Source organism: Berghia stephanieae, chromosome 12 (assembly GCF_034508935.2).
Source record: "Berghia stephanieae isolate SIO BIC M18660-M18661 chromosome 12, UCSD_Bste_1.3, whole genome shotgun sequence".
Taxonomy (NCBI): Eukaryota; Metazoa; Mollusca; class Gastropoda; order Nudibranchia; family Aeolidiidae; genus Berghia; species Berghia stephanieae.
The window spans coordinates 5786549-5808340 of NC_088371.1; the positions used below are offsets into that span (position 1 = coordinate 5786549).

General features: G+C 35.2%; 1 protein-coding gene across 1 annotated transcript in view; it reads left to right on the plus strand.

Moving 5' to 3' along the window:
• The first annotated feature begins 6036 nt into the window (after nt 1-6036).
• LOC144957837 (uncharacterized) overlaps nt 6037-21792 on the plus strand; it is a 42440-nt gene continuing 26684 nt past the window's right edge. Inside the window, exons 1-2 of the mRNA XM_078889298.1 lie at nt 6037-6240; nt 16810-18815. Coding sequence (XP_078745424.1) covers nt 17519-18815 — 1297 coding nt within the window. The 5' untranslated portion in view covers nt 6037-6240; nt 16810-17518. The remainder of the gene's footprint in view (nt 6241-16809; nt 18816-21792) is intronic.

A 21792-nucleotide genomic window follows, 5' to 3' on the forward strand; every position in this document is an offset into this window, starting at 1 on the left:
GTAGTAAACAATTGTGACCTCTCGTCTCGAAACGGTATTAAGACGGGATGATGAAGATGCTGAAAATGTAATTTGTAGCCATAAATATCATGCTTAAGTTGAGTTTATATGCTTTATAGAGGAGAAGGAATATCGTATTTTACTGTGCTAAACACCAAAGTTTCATATTTCTGACCAGTAAAACTATAATTTGACTTTTTACCATATGGTCCATCCCGACATAAAACCGTTTTGTGAAGAAGGGTCACAATTATTATTGAGTTTTATTCCAATGTACTTGGCCTTAAAACTAAGACCTTGTCTTAATTCATTATTATTGTATTTATGAAAAAAAAAACATCTTTTGCTTCTGGCAGGTCCTGAGTTCGAGCCTCGCTCGGCGCATAGTTGAGTCCTTGGAAAAGGGTCTTTACTCACATTCTCTCACCGTACTCAGGTGTAAAATGAGTTCCTGGCCGTTAACAGCGTTGTCTATGTCAGAAAAAAAAAATATAATATCGCCTAGTCAGCGTCATGTCCCGCCCTAAATGTTAAGTGTTGCTGTTAGCCAGGGACCCCTTATAAAACGCTTTGAATACGTTTAGTGGATATTGCGCTATATAAAAGCTCAATGTTTTGTTCTATCTTAATTCCAACTGACTAATCCATGGTTGAAAACAATTTACAATTCAGCAAACGTGATAGTGTTGTTGAGAGGTAATAATGTCTAACTCGCCTACGTGGTGGATTCGGGTTATCTAGGTCTTGGGTTGTGGACATGAGGGATGTGATTATCTGTTTGAGGTGTCTGTGATGTATTGGTTATGTCTGGACTCCAATTTCACTGGTAAGGGTCTCGCTTTTATCGCCTGTGTGTCTGGACCCGCTGACCTGTGGTCACTGTGGTACATTTATTGTATGGTATTGATAGGTGGTTGGGGTGATTGATGGATTGATGGATGGATGGATGGATGGATGGATGGATGGATGGATGGGTGGGTGGATGGATGGGTGGGTGGATGGATGGATGGATGGATGAAGGGGTGGATTGGTGGTGGATGGATTGATGGATGGATGGATAGAGGGATGGAGGGATGGGTGGATGGATGGATGGATGGATGGGTAGATGGATGGATGGATGGGTAGATGGATGGATGGATGGATGGGTGGATGGATGGGTAGATGGATGGATGGATGGATGGATGGATGGATGGATGGATGGATGGATGGATGGGTAGATGGATGGATGGATGGATGGATGGGTAGATGGATGGATGGATGGTTGGGTGGATGGATGGATGGATGGATGGATGGATGGATGGATGGATGGGTAGATGGATGGATGGATGGATGGATGGATGGATGGATGGATGGATGGGTAGATGGATGGATGGATGGATGGATGGATAGATGGGTAGATGGATGGATGGATGGTTGGGTGGATGAATGGGTGAGTAGGTAGATCGATAGATGGTTGGGAGATGGGTGTGTGAATGGGTGTATAAATAGATCGTTGGTCGATAAATGGATGGATGGATGGATGGATGGATCTGTGTGGCTGAATGACCGGTGGATGCATGGGTGAATGGATAAGTGGATAGGATGGCTGGATGGATTGATGGATAGGTCGATAGATGGGTGAATGGATTGGTGAATGGATATATGGATGGGTGGGTGAGTGGACAGCAGGTGGATGAGCAGATGATAAGGTGGGCTGAAAGATAAATTAGATGGAAAGATCAATGGATGGATGGATGAGTGGATTGATTGATGGATGGATGGATGGGTAGATGGATGGATGGGTGAGTGGATTGATAGATGGATGGATTGGTGTATGGATGAGTGTTGGAAAGTTAGATGGAAGGATGGGTGGATGTATGGATTAATGGATGGATATATAGATAGACGAATAGGTGGGTGGTTGGTCGTTGGGTGATGTGGAAAGATAGAAGGTGACTGACAGAGGGATAAATGGATTAATAATGAATGTATGGATTTATGGGTTCATTGATTGATGGACTGAAGAATAGATTGATGGAAATATGGATGACCTGATCGATAGTGAGATGAACGGATACATGGATGGATGGATGGATATATGGATGGATGGATGGATGAGTGGATGGGTGGATGGCTTGATGGATGGACGGATGGATGGGTGGATGGATGGATGGATGGATGGATGGATGGATGGATGAATGGATGGATGGATGGGTGGATGGATGGATGGGTGGATTGGATGGATGAATGGATGGATGGATGGATGAGTGGATGAATGGATGGATGGATGAGTGGATGGATGGATGGATGGATGGATGGATGGATGGATGGATGGATGGATGGATGGATGGGTGGATGGATGGATGGATGGGTGGATTGGATGGATGAGTGGGGTCGATAGATTGATGGATGTTTGGATGGATGACGGGTTGTTGGGTGAGTGAGTGGTTTGAAAAGTGGTTGAATGGATACGTGGGAGGATGGGTAAGTTAGGGCTAACCCACATCGGAGACTGACTGACTCCGACGACCCGCACTGCCTGCCGTCCTACTCTGCCGTCTTCCGGATCAAGACGTCGGGCACGGACAAAATACTAAAAATAAAGAATAAAGATCCGCTAGACCTACCCATACCAAGCTCCCGACCTGTCCTTGTCGTTTTTTTTTTTTTTTTTTTTTTTTTTTTTGTTTTTTGTTTTTTGTTTTTTGTTCGGTTTGTTTGTTGGTTTTTTGTTTTTTTTTTGGTTTTTTTTTTGTTTTTTTTTTTTGGGTTTTTTTACGTGATTGATATGGATAGGTCTAGCGGCTCTTCTCTTTATTCTTAGTAATTTGTCCGGAAGACGGCAAGAGGACGGCAGAGGACGGCAGAGGACGGCAGTGCCGGGTCGTCGGAGTCAGTCTCCGGTGTGGGTTAGCCCAAAGAAAATCGATCTTGGGGAAGAAACACTCCTCAACTAAACGTGTTTTGGTCCATAGTATCTTACACATACATAAGTTATGCATACAATACATTATATTGCTGTCAGTGCGGCTATGTGGTCTAGTGGTATGACACTCGCTTTCGGATCGGAAGGTCCTGTGTTCGAGCCTCGCGCTCGGCGCATAGTTGAGTCCTTGGAAAAGGTTCTTTACTCACATTCTCTCGCCGTACTCAGGTGTAAAATGAGTACCTGGCCGTAAACAGCGTTGTCTGTGTCCGAAAAATTCTAATATCGCCTAACAGCAGGCGCCATGTCCCGTCCTACATGTTAAATGTTGCTGTTGACCAGGGACCCCTTGTAAAGCGCTTTGAGCTCATTTAGTGGATATTGCACTATATAAAGCTCAATGTTTAAAAAAAAAATTATTATTAATGATAGCTGACTTCTGAAGGACTCAATACCACACCAAACTCAATGCCTTGTGCTCACAATACGCATTGTTGTTGGGACAACGTGAACGCAGGTAGCAATGAAAATTGATGACAAAAATCATAACTCGTGACATGTTCATCTCCTGTTCGCATTTGTCTTGTACCGGCCTGGGACACACACACTACGACGGTGGTGTGAACTCACTCTTCACTCAACGCACGCGCATGCACATGCCAATAATATCCAACCCCCCCCCCCCCCCCCCCCCCCCCCCCCCGCCAAGCCTGAACCAAACCTTATCATTATAATCTTTTCTAAATAATAACTGAGGTTTCTCTCTCTCCCCTCTCTCTCTCTCTCTCTCTCTCTCTCTCTCTCTCTCTCTCTCTTTCTCTCTTTCTCTCTTTCTCTCTCTCTCTCTCTCTCTCTCCCTCTTTCTCTCTTTCTGTCTCCCTCTATCTATCTATCTTCCTCTCTCTCTCTCTCTCTTCTCTTTCTCTCTCTCTCTCTCTCTCTCTCTCTCTCTCTCTCTCTTAGTTTCTCTCTCTTCTCTTTCTTTCTCTCTGGCATACACCATGCATCATTGGCGGTGGCAAGATTTTGTTTTAAAACGATATATAGGTTTGCCTTGCACTGAAACAAAAAAAGAGAAAAAAGAAAAACAAAATTTTAAAGAAAAAAGAAAAAAAAATAATAGAAAAAAAAAAGAAAAAGAAATTAAAAGAAAAAAGAAATAGAAAAAAAAATTGTTATTATTATAGCAGACCTGCTTAATTAATTGATAATTTAAATGTATAAAAATGAGTACCTGGCCGTTAACAGCGTTGTCTTTTTCGTAAATTATAAATTATAATATCGCCTAACAGGCCCCATGTCTCGTTCTGTGCTATGTTACGTGTTGCTATTCGTCAGTGACCCTTTGTAAACCACTTTGAGAACGTTTGGTGGATATTGCGCTATATAAAAGCTCAATTTTTTTAAAAAAGGAAACAGATAACAAGAAAAAAGGAAAGAGAAAGATATATATATATATATATATATATATATATATATATATATATATATATATATATATATATATATATATATATACTAAAAGAGTAAACAGAAGAGCGCGCGTGTGTGTAGAGGCAGACAGAGAAGGTGGGAGGGAGCGTATGAAACCGGAATTATTTATAATATTCGCAATATTATTATTATCAAAGACGAAAATGAGGAGCTGTCAAGTGATTTGAGAGAGAGAGAGAGAGAGAGAGAGAGAGAGGGGGGGGAGAGAGAGAGAGAGAGAGAGAGAGAGAGAGAGGGGGGGAGAGAGAGAGAGAGAGAGAGAGAAGAGAGGGGGGGGGAGAGAGAGAGAGAGAGAAAAGAAGGAGAGAGAGAGAGGGGAGAGAGAGAGAGAGAGGAGAGAGAGAGAGAGAGAGAGAAAGAGGAGAGAGAAAGAGAGAGAGGGAGAGAGAGAGAGAGAGAGAGAGAGAGAGAGAGAAAGACTGTGTGAGTGAGAAAGAGAGATATTGAAAGAGTAAACAGAAGCGTGTGTGTTATAATATTATTCGCAATATTATTATTATCAAGGACGAGAATTATGAGGAGCTGTCAAGTGATATGAAAATCCCGCATAGGACACGATTTTACTGTTTTGACTACATTTGGAAGGTTGGCATATCTTTGAGAATACAAAAATTTAAAATTTCTGGGGCAATTAAACCTGTATAATGTGCTATTTATGGGGGGGGGGGGGGGGGTGTTTGGTGTGTTTTTTTTTTTAGTGTTTTGTTTTGTTCAATGTTCATAATTAATTAATCAATATTCATTTATTACATGAATCATCTTATCTCAAAAGTAAAACGATACATTAAAAAAAATTTTTAAACACTGATTAAAGTTATCCTCTGAATAGTTTGAAATTTGGTGCTAGAAATTTGTAAGCTTGGCAGCTCTGTGGAAAATTAAAAGTGAGGTGAAGAAGTGAAGAAGAAGATGGGAGGAAAACAAATAAACAAATATACATGAAAATGAAGTAGGAAGTTGGTGAAGCATTCCACATTCCGTCTATCCTTTCAGACCTGGTCCGCTGGTGGAAATCCATCACTCCTCCCTCCTGCTGCTGCTCTCTCTCTCTCTCTCTCTCTCTCTCTCTCTCTCTCTCTCTCTCTCTCTCTCTCTCCTCTCCTCTCCTCCCCCTCTCATCCTCTCGTCATCTTGGTCACCGTCAGAAGAAGGGGGGCGGGGCTAGACTGCCCAATGATTTATCGTACGAGAAAAAACGGGATTAGTTCTACTCGTGTGAGTTTAGCGAGGCGCGAAGATACACTCGTGAGCTGTCACGTCATCTGTTTGGCCCCGCCCACTTGACGGAAAATATCGTTTGGAACGAGAGGAAAGGGGGCGAGGCGAGGCGAGGCGAGGAGAAACTTTGGTCAAAGTAGAAGGGAAAAACATAGAAAATTGTCTGTTTTGTGTGATTGTTACGCCGTTTGTTTAGTGTTGTTTTTTTTTACTACTTCCTACAACGAATACTAAAGGCTGGAGAGTTTGTAACAGGAATAATACATATAGTAGCAGTTAGAGTACTATTCACTTCTGCCTACTTTACAACCTCCCCCCTACGGTTATGTTAATTAGGTGGGCGGTGCATGCTGGGTAGACAAGAGGGAGATAAAAGAGTTTTATTATGTGTTGTGAAATCTGAAAAGTGCGATAGAGCTGTAGCTAGAGAGCGACGTGCGTACGCGCCTCACCTACGTACGTACGAAGAACGTGTAGCTGTAATGGGTTTTGTTGTTTTGTTTTGTTTTTCGGGAGGAAAGAGGACGAACGAACAGCGACTTTTGGCTTTGAGATGAGATTTGTTGGGGAAAAGAAGGATTGTTATTGTTATCATCTACTCGGCCATAAAATATCCACAGGAGGTATTTTTTTAACCACTTTAGAACAGTAATTTAGTGATGGTGGTGTGGTGGTCGTCGTTGTTGTTGTTGTTAGTTACACTGCATGGGATAATGACAATAATAATGATAATGATGATAATGATAATAATAATAATGATGATTGGTTGTAATGACGACAATGTGATCTTTATTAGGTGATTCTTTTTGACGCCAGTCAGTAGTACAGTACAGTGTGATAATACATTTACCAGTGTTATTGTTGTTGTTGTTGTTGTGATTGATATACATTATATTTATGGTCTTGTATATTATAATATTATTTCATTTATTATTCGTCATTATTGTATCGCCATATTATTATCAAATCTGTTCATAACTTTCATTACGGTTGGAATACAAATTATAATAAATTTTCGTTAATTTTCCAAAGAGGCTTTTATCGTAAGTATTGATTGTTATTATGAGAGAATCTCATTCAAAAGTTACAAAACAAAATAAAGGTTAGATTATGTTACGAAACTCAATTAATTAATTAATTAATTAATTATATGGTAAAAATGGTTGGGTTTGATAAATAAGAATACATATATTATATATATTCTTATTTATTAAACCCAACCATTTTTATCAAGCAATATTATTAACTAGTTTGACCGAAATTGTGACCCGTCGCCTCAAACGGTAATATTATTATATTAAGATAATACAGATGCCAAAAGTGTGCTTTTATAATCAAAGAATGACCAGAATGCTAAAAAATTTAGTTGTTTTTGTTATTTTATTGGAACGATTACTCAATAAGGATTATTAATACCCCCCCCCCCCCCCCACCCATTTTCTCACTTATTGGACAACATTGAAGATTCCTGTTGTTGACATCAGACATCTTGTTTGATGAATTATCTATTTATTCCTTCGTGGAATACCTAGGCGACGATATCTTATAATGTCGTAACTGAAGGGCATAATTTAGATTTAAAATTACTCAATAAAACAAATAAAATTATCCAAAAGCCTCTTTTTTTAAAATTTATCTTTAACCCTTTCCATACAAACTATAGGAAAATCGTCACATTCGTTACGATACAACCAACATTTTTCTTATTCAAATTTCTCTTGTACATCATAAAATTTAAAGAAAACGAACAGTGTGTTGTAGAGCTTTGTTTTGCTAAAGAAATTAGACGTCTATGTGTATTGGAAGAACTTACTGCTATTGTCTTTGAGTGATACATTTTTTTTTTTGAGGGGGTTTTTTGATGCTAGTTGGGTGTGAAGTTTTGGGGGAAATCCTGAAAATGGCTGGTAAGGAGAGGGTTAAAATTGATTTTTAGTATCTAAAACTCTCAACACATATTTTAGGCGTCGTTTCACCATTTTTCTAAAATTATATATTTATATATATATATATATATATATATATATATATATATATATTATAGTGTGACCCCTCGTCTCAAAACGGTATAATGTCGGGATGGACCAGATACTAAAAAGTCAAATTAAAGTTGAACTGGTCAAAAATATAAAACGTTGGTATTTAACACATTAAAATATGATATTCCTTCTCCTCTATAAAGCATATAAACTCAATTTAAGCATGATATTTCTGGTTACAAATTCCATTTTCAGCATCTTAATTAACCCGACTTAATACCGTTTTGAGACGAAGGGTCACATATCATTAGATAGTTCATTGTCATTCTTTTTAGTCTATATTATTCTATATTAATTGTTTTGGGGAATACATTCAGTAAAATAATATTTTCTTATTAAACACTGAAACACCAATCTACAAACTCTAACATCTTCAAATATTCTTTGCACCCCGCACTTCCCGAGTTAAAATTGTGTGTGAGCAAAACATATTTAGAAACCTTCAAACGAAGATTATCAAAATTCTTCAGCCTAAAACACCAACAAATGGCTGTCACACTCAACAACTTTCTCCGACCTCCAATACAACTACTCAGAATTGAGTCGACTTCAAGTAACATTCAGAATCAGATTTAAATTCTTTGAATTTGAATAATAATGATAATAATAATAATAATAATAATAATAATAATAATAATAATAATAATAATAATAATTTAATAATAATAATAATATAATAATAATAATAATAATAATAATAATATAATAATAATGATAATAATTTATTATCTTTAAAAAGTTCGAAATCAATTCAAAAGTCAATGTCTACATATGAAGTGAGTTTCAGGTTTTGTTATGTTTGATTGTTTGTTTGTTTTTTGTTGGTTTTTGTTTGTTTTGTTTTTTTGTTTTTTTTTTTGTTGTTTTTTTTTGTTTGTTTTGGGGGGGGGTGTTGTGTTGGTATTTTTTTCTTGTTGAATGATAAAAATTCAGTTACAAGTTGTGGGAAAAAGGGTCAAATTCATAGTATAAAGCAAGGTAATTTCATAAAAATTTACTTAAACATGTAATAAAATATCAAATACAATATTATAGATGAATAATAAAAAATAATTAATAATAAAATAAAATAATAATAAATAATAATAACAAAAAACAACAACAAAATTAATAAATAATAAATTAATAATAATAAAAAATAATAATAATAATAATAATTAAACAAACAACAATAATAATATAATAATAATAATAATAATAAATAATAATAAAATAATAAAAAAATAAAATAAAACAACAACAACAATATAATAATAATAATAAATAATAATAATAGATAATAATAATAATAATGATAATAATAATAATAATGATAATAATAATAATATATAATAATATAATAATAATAATAATAATAATATAATAATAATAATAATATAATAATAATAATAATAATAATAATAATAATAATAATAATAATAATAATAATAATAATAATAATAATAATAATAATAATAATAATGTATTTTTAGTATAGCGCTTTCTAAGCAATTGCCTCTCAAAGCTCTTTACAATAAAAATACTATTTATTCTTGAGTAATAATAGAATTATACCACATACCATAACCATAATCAGCGTGACACAGATAACATGTTAATGAGATCTTGTATCTTTCTTGTGGGTGAATAACCCATTTGTATGGTTTCTCTCTCACAATATTATTAGTCTCCTATTCTATATTTAGGATATTCAATGATTTATTTATATATTAATGAAGTAATTGATTACATTATTCATTTGTTAATTCGATTCAGTTATCGATTTATTGTTTATCCACTCATTTATTGATTTTAAAATTTGTTTGATGTATTTATATTTCTAGTTATATATTTATTTATTTATCTATTTATTTATTTATTCATTTATCTATTTATCTATTTATTCATTCATTCTATTAATTAACCAATCAATTGATAAATGTATTTATTCATTTACTTATTTATCTATTTTTTAAATAAATTATTTATGTATTTATATTTCTAGTTATATATTTATTTATTTATCTATTTATTTATTTATTCATTTATCTATTTATCTATTCATTTATTTGTTTGTCTTTTTATCTATTTATTTATCAATTTATTTATTCATTTAATTACTTACAAAACTATCACATCATAATATTAGTTGTAACGACAGCAATATGTAATATTAATAATGATAATAATAATAATAATAATAATAATAATAATAATAATAATAATAATAATAATATATAATAATGATAATAATAATAATAATAATAATAATAATAATAATAATAATAATAATAATAATAATAATAATAATAATAATAATAATAATAATAATAATAATAATAATAATCATCATCATAATTGATTGCATCCCATAAAAGGAAATATTTTGTTCAGACGTGTTATGATTTATCAATTAGTTAGAAATTACTCGTAGAAAGTATTATTCTGAAATTTTGTGTCATACGCCATCTTACAGAAACCGGGATAAGCTCCAAAATCATGGATCTACTTATTATATCCATATAACTATTAAATGGTCCGTTTGATTTTATCAATAAGAGAAGATAGTCAAAAAGTATAATTTCCTCTCCCCCTCTCTCTCTCTCTCTCTCTCTCTCTCTCTCTCTCTCTCTCTCTCTCTCTCTCTATCTATCTATCTATCTATCTATCTATCTATATATATATACATATATATATATATAATATATACATATATATAATATATATATATATATATATCTATTAATATATATATATATATATATATATATATATATATATATCGCTCTCCTTTCTCTCTCTCTCTCTCTCTCTCTCTATCTATCTATCTCTCTATCTATTTATCTATATCTCTCGCTCTCTCTCTCTCTCTCTCTCTATCTATTTATTTGTCTCTCTCTCTCTATCTATCTATCTATCTATCTATCTATTTATCTATATCTCGCTCTCTCTCTCTCTCTCACTCACCCACTCTCTCTCTCTCTCTCTCTCTCTCTCTCTCTCTCTCTCTCTCTCTCTCTGAACAATAACTGTGAACGGTACAAAATCCCACGTTGAAAAACAAAACAAAACGATAGATTAAAGAGATATTTTAACGACCCCCCCCCCCCCCCCCCCCCCCCCCCCCCTGAGTCCTTGCCCTAAGGGGGAGCATGTTGTTTCTCTTTGGACAACAACATCAACACCCGCTACTAGAACAGCCAGCAACAATCATCGTGAACGGCAAATAACGTCTTGAGTTGGACAGCTTAGGGATGTTTTATTGTGTGGGCGATTTCGTCGGACCGATGTGTTCGTACGAGCACTAATAGTGTCTCAGTTTTATCAAATAATAATAATAATAATAATATAATAATAATAATAATAATAATAATAATAATAATAATAATAATATATGATAAGATGATGATGATGATGATGATGATGATGATGATGATATATAATAATAATGTAATAATAATAATAATAATAATAATAATAATAATAATAATAAATAATAATAATAATGATAATAAATGATGATGAATGATGATGATGATGATGATGATGATGATGATGATGAATATAATAATAATAATAATAATGATGAATGATGATGATGATGTATGATGATGATGATGATGATGATGATGATGATGATGATGATAATAATAATAATAATAATAATAATAATAATAATAATAATAATAATAATAATAATAATAATAGTAATAATAATAATAACGGACCAACACACAAAACTGTGTGTATCCATCAAAGTTTATAGTCAGCTTAATACAGTTCAGTGAGCATTACTCATACACGCGGATGGCAAAAAACAATAACAAAGACCTGAGTGACGTCATCTTCGAACTATCTATAATATCGCTGTCTCCGATAAAACCATAATATAATATCGTTTTCACTATAATGTGACCATGATGTCACCACAATAAGACAATAATATGTGACCCATCGTCTCAAAACGGTATTATGTAGGAAAGAACCAAATGCTTAAAATCCGAATTAAATGTTAAACTGATCAAAAATATAAATTGTTGGCATTAGCAACCTAAAATATGGTATCCATTCTCCTCAATAAAACATACAAACTCAACACAAGTCTGATATTTCTGGCTATAAATTGAATTTTCAACATCTTAACCAACCCGACTTAATACCGTTTTGAGGCGAAGGGTCACATATAATATAGTTTTCACTTTCATGTAACCACGTTGTCACCACAATAAGACAATAATAGAATATAATATATTTTCTACTGTCAGTGACTGCACCCTGCGGTACAGACAGATTCAGATGTGGAGACAGAACTTTTTAAAACGACTTTATAAATAGCTGTTATATTTGTAAACGGATTAGGACGAGGCAATGCTGAAATAGTTTAAATATTTTCTCTTCACTATTTGACAACTCAACCTGTCACTAACTAACTCTAAGCCATAAACACATCACACCCTCACTATTTTAATGTTTTAGATTAAAAAGTCATTATTTTAGTGTAGTGACCTTTGACCCACTAAAGTCTGCGTTCGATTAAGAGCTAACCTGATGATACCTAAGAGAAAGAATTAAATTGACGTCACTCTCAGCTCTTTGTTATTGTTTTTAGACATCATTTTAAATGATTAACTCTCGTTAAATTGTATCAATCGAACTATCAACGTTCAATTCAAGGATACACATAGATTTGTGTGTTAGTGCGTTATATCCGGATGACGGATATTATGCGTATTTTACCTAAAAGCATAGCATCAATGGTGTAGTGACCTTTGACACACTTTAAGGCTGTGTTCGCTTAAGATCTAACCTGATAATAATAAATAGTAAATATCGTTTATATAGCGCCTTATCCCGATGTTACCATGCTCTAGGCGCTTACTTGAGCATTTACATTGAGGAGGAGAAGGAGGAGGAGGAGGAGGAGGAGGAGGAGAAGAAGAAGGAGAGAAGAAGAGAAGAAGAAGAAGAAAGAAGAGAGAAGAAGAAGAAAGAAGAAGAAGAAGAAGAAGAAGAAGAAAGAAGAAGAAGAAGAAGAAGAAGAAGAAGAGAGGAAGGAGGAGGAGGAGGAAGAGGAGGAGAAGAGGAGGAGGAGGAGGAGGAGGGGAAGAGGAAGGAGGAGGAGGAGGAGAATGAGGAGGAGGAGGAGGGGGAGGGGAAGAGGAGGAGGAGGGGAAGAGGAGGAGGAGGGGAATGAGGAGGAGGAGGGGGGACGAAGAGGAGGAGTTAATAAACTTTTCAAGTGATCAAACAACCATCTAAAAAATTCATTGTCATGATGTCATGATTTTTATGACAAATTTCATGGCGATAACAATAATCATAATTTTGGTTTCGGGAATGTATCGTGGGGCGAAGGTGGTGATAGCTGGAGATTTTATTTTTATTATGACTTTTGGTTTTGACGACCCAAATAAATAGTTTAAAATTTTTCTTTCACGTTTTTGACGACACCCACCACGACACCAAGAATTTCTACTACTGACTGTGTATGTCTGTGTGTCCCTTTACATCTGGAGTGTGTTGATGTGTGTATGTGTGTATTTGAATCGCAAGTCATTATGCTGTTAATATGTGTGTATGTGTGTATGTATGTGTGTGTGTGTGAGTGTGTGTGTGTGTGTGGTGGGGAAAGGGGGGGGGGTATTTTTAACTTTAATGGCTTTGCGATGATTTTATAATATCTAGGGATATTATTTTTATTGTGCCTCGATCGTACACCCCCCCCCCCCCCCCCCCCCCCCCCCTGATCGCCCCCTTCTCGTCCCTGACTAGAAATATTTCTAAATTTATATTTAATCGAACTTAATCGTTTTTTGTTGTTGTTTTTTTTTTTTTGGGTTTTTTTTTTTTCGTTTTTTGTTTTTTTCAAAAAATGTAAAATTATATTTCAGGGTTACCCACCCTTGGTTTGTTATTTCAATCACGTCCACTTGGTAGTGGCCATTTCTTTTGAAAAGTTTACCAACGTCATAATATCTCATCCTACATATTAAACGTTGCTGTCGTCTTTGGACACAGTGTAAACCACTTTGAGTGAGCAGATTTAGTGTGTGTGTATTACTATTATTATTATCATGATTTCCTGTTAAAAAAAAAAAGAAAAAAAAAAACACACCAAAAAAAAAAAAGAAAAACCCAACTTTCCTTGGATTTGGATTTCGATGTGATTCATTCTTTCTTTTAAAATTTATTTATATATCAGCGGTGATTGTGGTGATCATGGCAGAGTGGAGGTCTAAGATTCCAATACTAAGTCGAGGAAATTTGCTTTATTTTTCTCGCGAGGGAAATATTTTAAGATTATTATTGAGCTTTTATCATAGAGCAATTATATCCACTAAACGTGCTCAATGCGCTTATTACAAGAGGCCCCAGACCAACCGCAACACTTAACATGACGCCTGTTGAGCGAAATTACATTTTTTTTCGTAAAGAAACAACACTGTTAACGGCCAAGTACTCATTTTACATATGAGTACGGTGATAGAATGTGATTAACGAACACTTTCCAAGGACTCAACCATGCACCGAGCGAGGCTCGAACCCAGGACTTTCCAATCCGAAAGCAAGCTTCATGGCACAAGACATCATTATATTAATATTAATTATTACTTGGACAACATGGATGATTCCTGTTGACATCAGACATCTTGAAGATGATGTCACTCAGGTCTTTGTTATTTTTTTTTGCCATCCGCGTTTATGAGTAATGCTCACTGAACTGTATTAACCTGACTATAAACGTTCATGGATGCACACAGTTTTGTGTGTTGGTCCGTTATACTTCCGGATGGCAATGTTGTGAGCTTCTTAGCCAAGCGCATACTATCTATATATTCCTTCGTGGAATGCCTAGGCGACGATTTCTTATTATGATGTCGTGGCGGAAGTGCATATTTTTAGAAAAAAATATTAATATTTATTTCTGCTGTGGCTGACACTAGGCCGTATAGATAGAATGCGCTTGGCCAAGGAGTTCACAACATTGCCATCCGGAAGTATAACGGACCAACACACAAACTCTGTGTAACCATGAACTTTTATAGTCTGGTTAATACAGTTTAGTGAGAACAACTCACAAACGCGGATGGCAAAAACAATAACAAAGGCCTGAGTGACGTCATCTGCATACTATCTATAATATCTTTATAACTTTAGTGTTTAAAAAAACAACAACTTTGTGGCAATAACTTTGTGAAAATCTGTTGTGATTCACGGCGGACCTTCTTGAAATTGGTACAAAGCAGCTGGTCTAGATCTAGTCTGGAATTGCATTCATCATTATTTTTGTTCCATGCATTTTTGATGGAATTTTTTAGGTTTTAAAATAAATATTTAAAAATTATTTCTGAATTGCTATATATATATATAATATATATATATATATATATATATATATATATATATATATATATATATATATATATATATTAATATTTTTATTATTATTATTTATTTAGTTTTTAATTTTTTGTTTTATTATTATTATTATTATTATTATTATTATTATTATTATTATTATTATTATTATTATTATTATTATTATTATTATTATTATTATTATTTATTATCATCATCATCATCATCATCATCATCATCATCATCATCATCATCATCATCATCATTACTAATATTGGTGCCTATGGTGCTTATAATTGTTTTTGTTTTTTTTTTAAAGTTATGCTTATCTTATAAAACTTGAGTTAGAACCAATGCATATATTGAAAATAGTCAGTTTTGTTGGGGTTTTTTTTTTTTCGTTCAACTTCAAAAATCATTCATTTTCTAATTTTGATCATTTGAATTTGTAGTCATCTAAATCGACGTGTAGTTATTTATTGCAGGCCTGATAACTCAAATCGTTATGGGCACATTGTTATAATGGACATTATACTTTCAAACCGGTGCAATATTAATTATATAGTCCATAAGAACTATGTTAAATCAAACCCATTATTGGCCTCGGTCAACAGGAGATCTGAAAATATTTGCCCGTCGATCTACGCGTAAATCAGAACTTCCTACCTGAACTTGAAAAAAAAAATCGTAGTTTTCAGAGGTTTTAACATATTAGGCACTTGAACTACTAGTAAAAAATACCAATTTGTCAATAATATGTTACCATATTTCCTTTAACTTTAACCCTCTCCGTACCAACCATAGAAAAATCTTCACATTCGTTGCGATGTAACCAACAGTTTTCTTTCTGATTTCTTTTGTACATCACAAAATTTAATAATTCTTTTTAAAAATTATTATAGTTATAAAAATTAGACACTGAGTTTCTGTAAAGTTCATTTTGCAAAAGAATATTATGTATAGATAGTTCTTAGTTGACGTCACTCGGATCTTTGTTATTGTTTTTTTGCCATCCGCGTTTATGAGTAATGCTCATTAAACTGTATTAACCCGACGATAAACGTTCATGGATGCACACAGTTTTGTGTGTTGGTCCGTTATACTTCCGGATGGCAATGTTATGAGCTTCTTAGCCAAGCGCATACTATCTATATAATGTACTTGTTGTTTATTTTCGCGGAGGTTGTGTGTGTGTTGGACCCTCGATCTCAAGTAGTCGGTGGGAGAGAGAGAGAGAAAGAGAGAGAGAGAGAGAGAGAGAGAGAGAGAGAGAGAGAGAGAGAGAGAGCTCTAGTAATGAATGACCTGAATTAGATACGATTTTTTTTTATGGGATCGTGGATAGTTCATACGGTAGAGTCACGCTCTCACCGGCCAGGCGGAGTTGTCGTACCAATAACGTCGCGGGTTCAAACCCCCATCACCGTCGCGAAAATTTTTTATTCTCTATTGTCTTCTGGCACTTTTCAACTCACTTCATCTCTTGTTATTCTGTTTGAGTAAGAATATTCTATTTTTGTGTGTGTTTGTGTGGGTGGGGGAGGGGGGGGGGTTGTGGATGTGAAGTTTTGGTGAAAATTCTACGGCAACAAAATCTTTATTTTCAAGAAGTTTTATTGAATCAAAGATCTTTAAATTATAATTGTCGGTTTGGAGCCAAAAATCCGTAGTTCTACCAAATTGTCGTAGGTTGTTGGTAGGTCTGTCCAAATACAGAATTCACACTATTAGAAATACCGTTTTGAGGTTTGAGGGTCTCATTGTTTTCATTTAATCATTTTATCGCATTTTCCTTTTTTTTTCTTTTCCCCCCAGAAAACTTTGAATTCATGACAACCCTGGACAGTTGAAAGAAAAAAAAAACAGATTTGCAGCCGCACAAAACAATCAAAATGTGAATATTTATCTTCAAGAAAATAAAAAGACTTAGTTTCTATCAATTAGGATTAAACCACAACAAGCCAATCCCAAATCGATCAGTTATCAATAATCCTAATGACGATTCTATCTGGAAGTGTTTGATGAAATGATGCAGTTTTGGAGGTGATATCTAATCTGGCTCATATCATTCGATTATTTTGTGGGTATCGATTTTCTTTACATCATATCGAATCGAATACAGCAGCTGGCAGACCTTCTATTGCTTTCTTAGAAATTCTGGGGGAATGCTTTAACGATGTAGAGACCAGAGACTGATACTCTTGACAAGTTATCATGTTGGATTGCAGTTAAATAAATTGCAAATCTGATCTGAACGCATTCATTTGTCGACAACTATTTTCTTGTACAAAAATTGGTCTTTTAAAAAAAGAGTTTATTCCAAACCGAGGGCACCTGAATAATTAAACTCACCATTATTTTCTTGTACTTACATTGTTCTTTTTAAATATTTATTTTTAATCTAAAGTTGAATCATTAAAAAAAATAAATAAATAAAGAAATAAATAAAAACAACAAGACACACATAAAAAAATTATAATAAAACAACAAATAAACCAAAAAAAACAGAACAAATCAAACAGACATGAGTTCCTATTTTGTCAACTCGCTGTCCGCCTGTTACGGTTCCGCTGTATCTGGGTTGGACCCTCTCTCGGACGTATCCAGTAACTCAAGCTACGACAGAAATCCTTACTCCTCTAGCCACCATCATCACCATCACCAACTATCCCAACAACAGCAGCATCATCTTCACAGCAGTAGCAGCAGCGGCGGAAGTCCAAACTATCATCATCTTCAACAACAGCAACAACAACAACATCAGCAGCAACATTCTCTCAATCTCCACCAAGACCAACAACCCCACGCGCTCCAGTCGCCACTGACATCACAACATCATCACAGCAGTACCTCATCATCACTGTCCGAACTCTACAATGCTCCTTCTCCTTTCGGAAATTCACGATACTCAAGCTACGGTCTGAGCAGTAGCAGCGGAGGTACGAGCGGTAGTCACCACGGCAATCAGCTCCACCGGAACTCCCTCAGGTGTGATTCGAGATACTCCGACACCTTGTCGGGTGATTTAGGAGGCTACCCCTCACCTCGAGCCCTTGCACACCTACCCCCATCAACCCCAAGCCCTCCACCGCCACCACCACATCTTCATCATCATCATCTCCACCAACATAATTCCTCAACAACCCTAACAGCTTTGGGGCAACATTCATCATCCACATCGCTCTCACCACCAACTTCACACAATAATAATCTCAAACTCCTAGAGGGACGAAGCACGGATTCCTCCACATCAACATTATCATCACCCTCATCATCATCCTCATTACTAAGAGACTCATCATCAACATTGACATCGTTAACATCATCATCGTTATCATCATCATCAACCAAAGAAAATTCCAACAAATATCAAAACTCCGACGACGGATCTCATGTACACAATCTATCCACTTCCGGTTCCGGAACGGACAAAATGGAGGATAACAACAATGAAGCAGATGACGAAAATGGCGAGAACACAAAAACCTCTGACGCAGACAACATCCATTCCAACAAATTCTACCCATCCAATTTCCTTGAAGAAAATGAAAACCGCCCGCGAAATTTGGACTCCCCTCCACTAGCGCATCGTCAAAAAGTACCGAAACCAGCGCATCAACAACAACACCAGTCGATGATAAAGACATCACCGTCCTCGCCAGGCGATAACAAGAAATACAACCAAAAATCATCGTCAGCATCGCCGCCGCCATCGTCTAATAATAATACGGATAAACTCGAGTCCCCCGGATCACCGAAGGAAGGCTGTTTTCCTGCACCTCAAATTTACCCATGGATGAGGCGAATGCAATACAGTGTCGGTAAGTCTATTGGTGCTCTTTTTTTTTTCTCTTTAATTTTTCTTCTTTCTTTATTTTTTTCCATTATGTTCTATGGTTGTTTCTATTTGATTTAGTAATAATTCATTTATTCATTCATTATCTAATCTATTTATTTCCTCATTTATTTACTTGTTTAGTTAATTATATCAAGCTAACAATTTATGTTTCTCTTCATTTATCACTTTATGTACGTATTTTCAAAATATAATAATGCGTTTTATTTATATATGTTTGTATTTCTCATTAATTAATTTGTTTATTTCATTTATCTATTTATTCTTTTCTCTTTTCTTCTACTTCTCTATGCCTATTTCAATATCTCAATTTACATTTCTGTCAATTTATCTATTGTTTATCTGATGTCGATGCACGCATGTTAGTATTTACTTTTTATCTTTCATTCATTCATTCGTTCGTCGTTCATTCATCCATTCATTCGTTCATTCATTTATTCATTCAATCAATCATTTATTCGTTCATTTATCGTTCTATCGTCATTCATTCATTCATTTGTTCATTCATTCAATCAATCAATAATTTATGCGTTCATTTATTCAGTCCATCGCCGTTCGTTCGTTCCTTCCTTCCTTCATCCGTTCATTCATTTATTCATTAATTTATTCATTCATTCATTAATTCATTCATTTATTCATTCATTCAATCAATCAATAATTTATGCGTTCATTTATTCAATCTATCGTCGTTCGTTCGTTCCTTCCTTCCTTCCTTCATTCATTCATTCATTTATTTATTCATTCATTTATTCATTTATCTCTGTATTATTCTATCTATCATTGTCTCATTATACACACCGCCCCTCTCACGCCGTCGGCTTGCCGATCACTTACCGTGCTCAATAATAGGATTCAATAGTCTGATGTCACGTCGCCCAGCAACGAGCAGCTTGGTTCTAAACGAAGAGAATCGGTACTTTTTATTTTCCATGTTGGCAGCAGCCTCTTATGGTTATCACACTACTATGTTATGACGATCGACCCAATCAGCAAAGTCCGGTCCGCATTCGTGCACCGTCGCAAACCCGCCGGGTAGCATCGTCACAACACACCGTTCGACTAGATGTTCTGCCGTCTCAGGTTCTTGCCCACAGCGGGTACATGTTGGACAGGTAGAAAGACCCCACCGATGAAGCGCATGTTGGCTTGACTGTTTTCACGTGCCATGTGATCAGAATGTATAATAGTCAAAAGATGATCAGATTTATAATGTTTTTCTCCCCTGGATACACTTTTGTGCTCGTCGGAGAAGTATTTCAAAAGGGCGTCCGCCATTGTTCCGATGGTTTAGAACCAGTTGCTAAGTTACTATGCGTCATTACGAGGGAAGTGACTTCACGACTGTTGAAGGCTATTGGTTACCTTTTCTATAGATAGAATGCGCTTGGCCAAGGAGTTCACAACATTGCCATCCGGAAGTATAACGGACCAACACACAAACTCTGTGTAACCATGAACTTTTATAGTCTGGTTAATACAGTTTAGTGAGAACAACTCACAAACGCGGATGGCAAAAACAATAACAAAAGCCTGAGTGACGTCACCTGCATACTATCTATAAGACAATATCGTTTTTAAGAACTGTGTCGATAAGGAATTTGATCATCTTAAAAGTTTGAATTCAATGGATAAATTATGTTTGTTTTTTAAATGCCATTCAATCATCAATACTTTATATTACTAATGCATATCGGTTTTTTTTTTTTTTTTTTTTTTTTTTCTATGATAGGGCACCAAAGGCTACTCTATTGGTCCAATACGCAATACGTCACTTCCCTCGTAATGACGCATGGAAACTTAATAACTGCCTCTAAACTATCGGAACAATGGCGGACGCCCTTATGGAATATTTCTCCGACGAGCATAAAAGTGTATCCAGAGGAGAAAAACATTATAAATCTGATCATGTTTTGAATTTTATACATTCTGATCACATGGCATGTGAAAAAGTTCTAGCCAGCATAATGAAGAATAAACAGAACCGATTTTCTTTGTTTAGAACCAAGCTGCTGGTTGCTGGGCGGACGTGACATCAGACTATTGAATTCAATTGTGACGTTGGATATATTTCTCAATCTGTGAACACTTTTCAATATGTGGGTCACTTTTTGCTCATATTCCAATATGACCAATGACCTCGAGCACATGGAAAGGTCATTTAATATAGATCGCCCCATTCCGAACTACCTTTTCATAACATGTACAACTCACCATTTCTATAGATAGTTCGAAGATGACTCACTCATGTCTTTGTTATTGTTTTTTGCCATCCGCGTTTATGAGTAATGCTCAATGAACTGTATTATCCTGACTATAATCCTTCATGGATACACATAATTGTGTGTGTTGATCCGTTATACTTCCGGATGGCAATATTTTGAGCTTCTTAGCCAAGCGCATACTATCTATAAACGATTGAGGTTACACATTGTTTTTTGTATTGGTGTGTAATATTTCCAAATGGCAATGTTGTGAGTTTCCTAGCCAAGCACACAGCATCTATACCCTGTGTAGCAGCAGCACTCATAGAAGTGTGTAGCGTGCTGTCAAATTTGACATTTTTCGTTAAATTATAGAGTGAGTCAAAAATAGGTCTGTATTAAAATTTCCACAATTCCTCCCCTCCCCCCGCCTGGGCCTCTGTCAATGTCATGCCTCTTCCCACTCCTCGCCCTCTCCCATATCTACATATCCCCCCCCCCCCCCCCAGAAGTTCTTCATTGATTGATTTATTTAATTTTGGTAATGCCATTCTGGGATTCTATTTTAAGACACTCTATTGTACCTACACATAAAGTGAGTCATCGCATGAAAACGGTGATGTGTAAGAATTATATAATATTTTTGAAAATTGAATTTGCAGCTAAAATATGAGACCTAAGTTATTATTATCATTATTATTATTATTATCATCATCATCATCATCATCATCATCATCATCA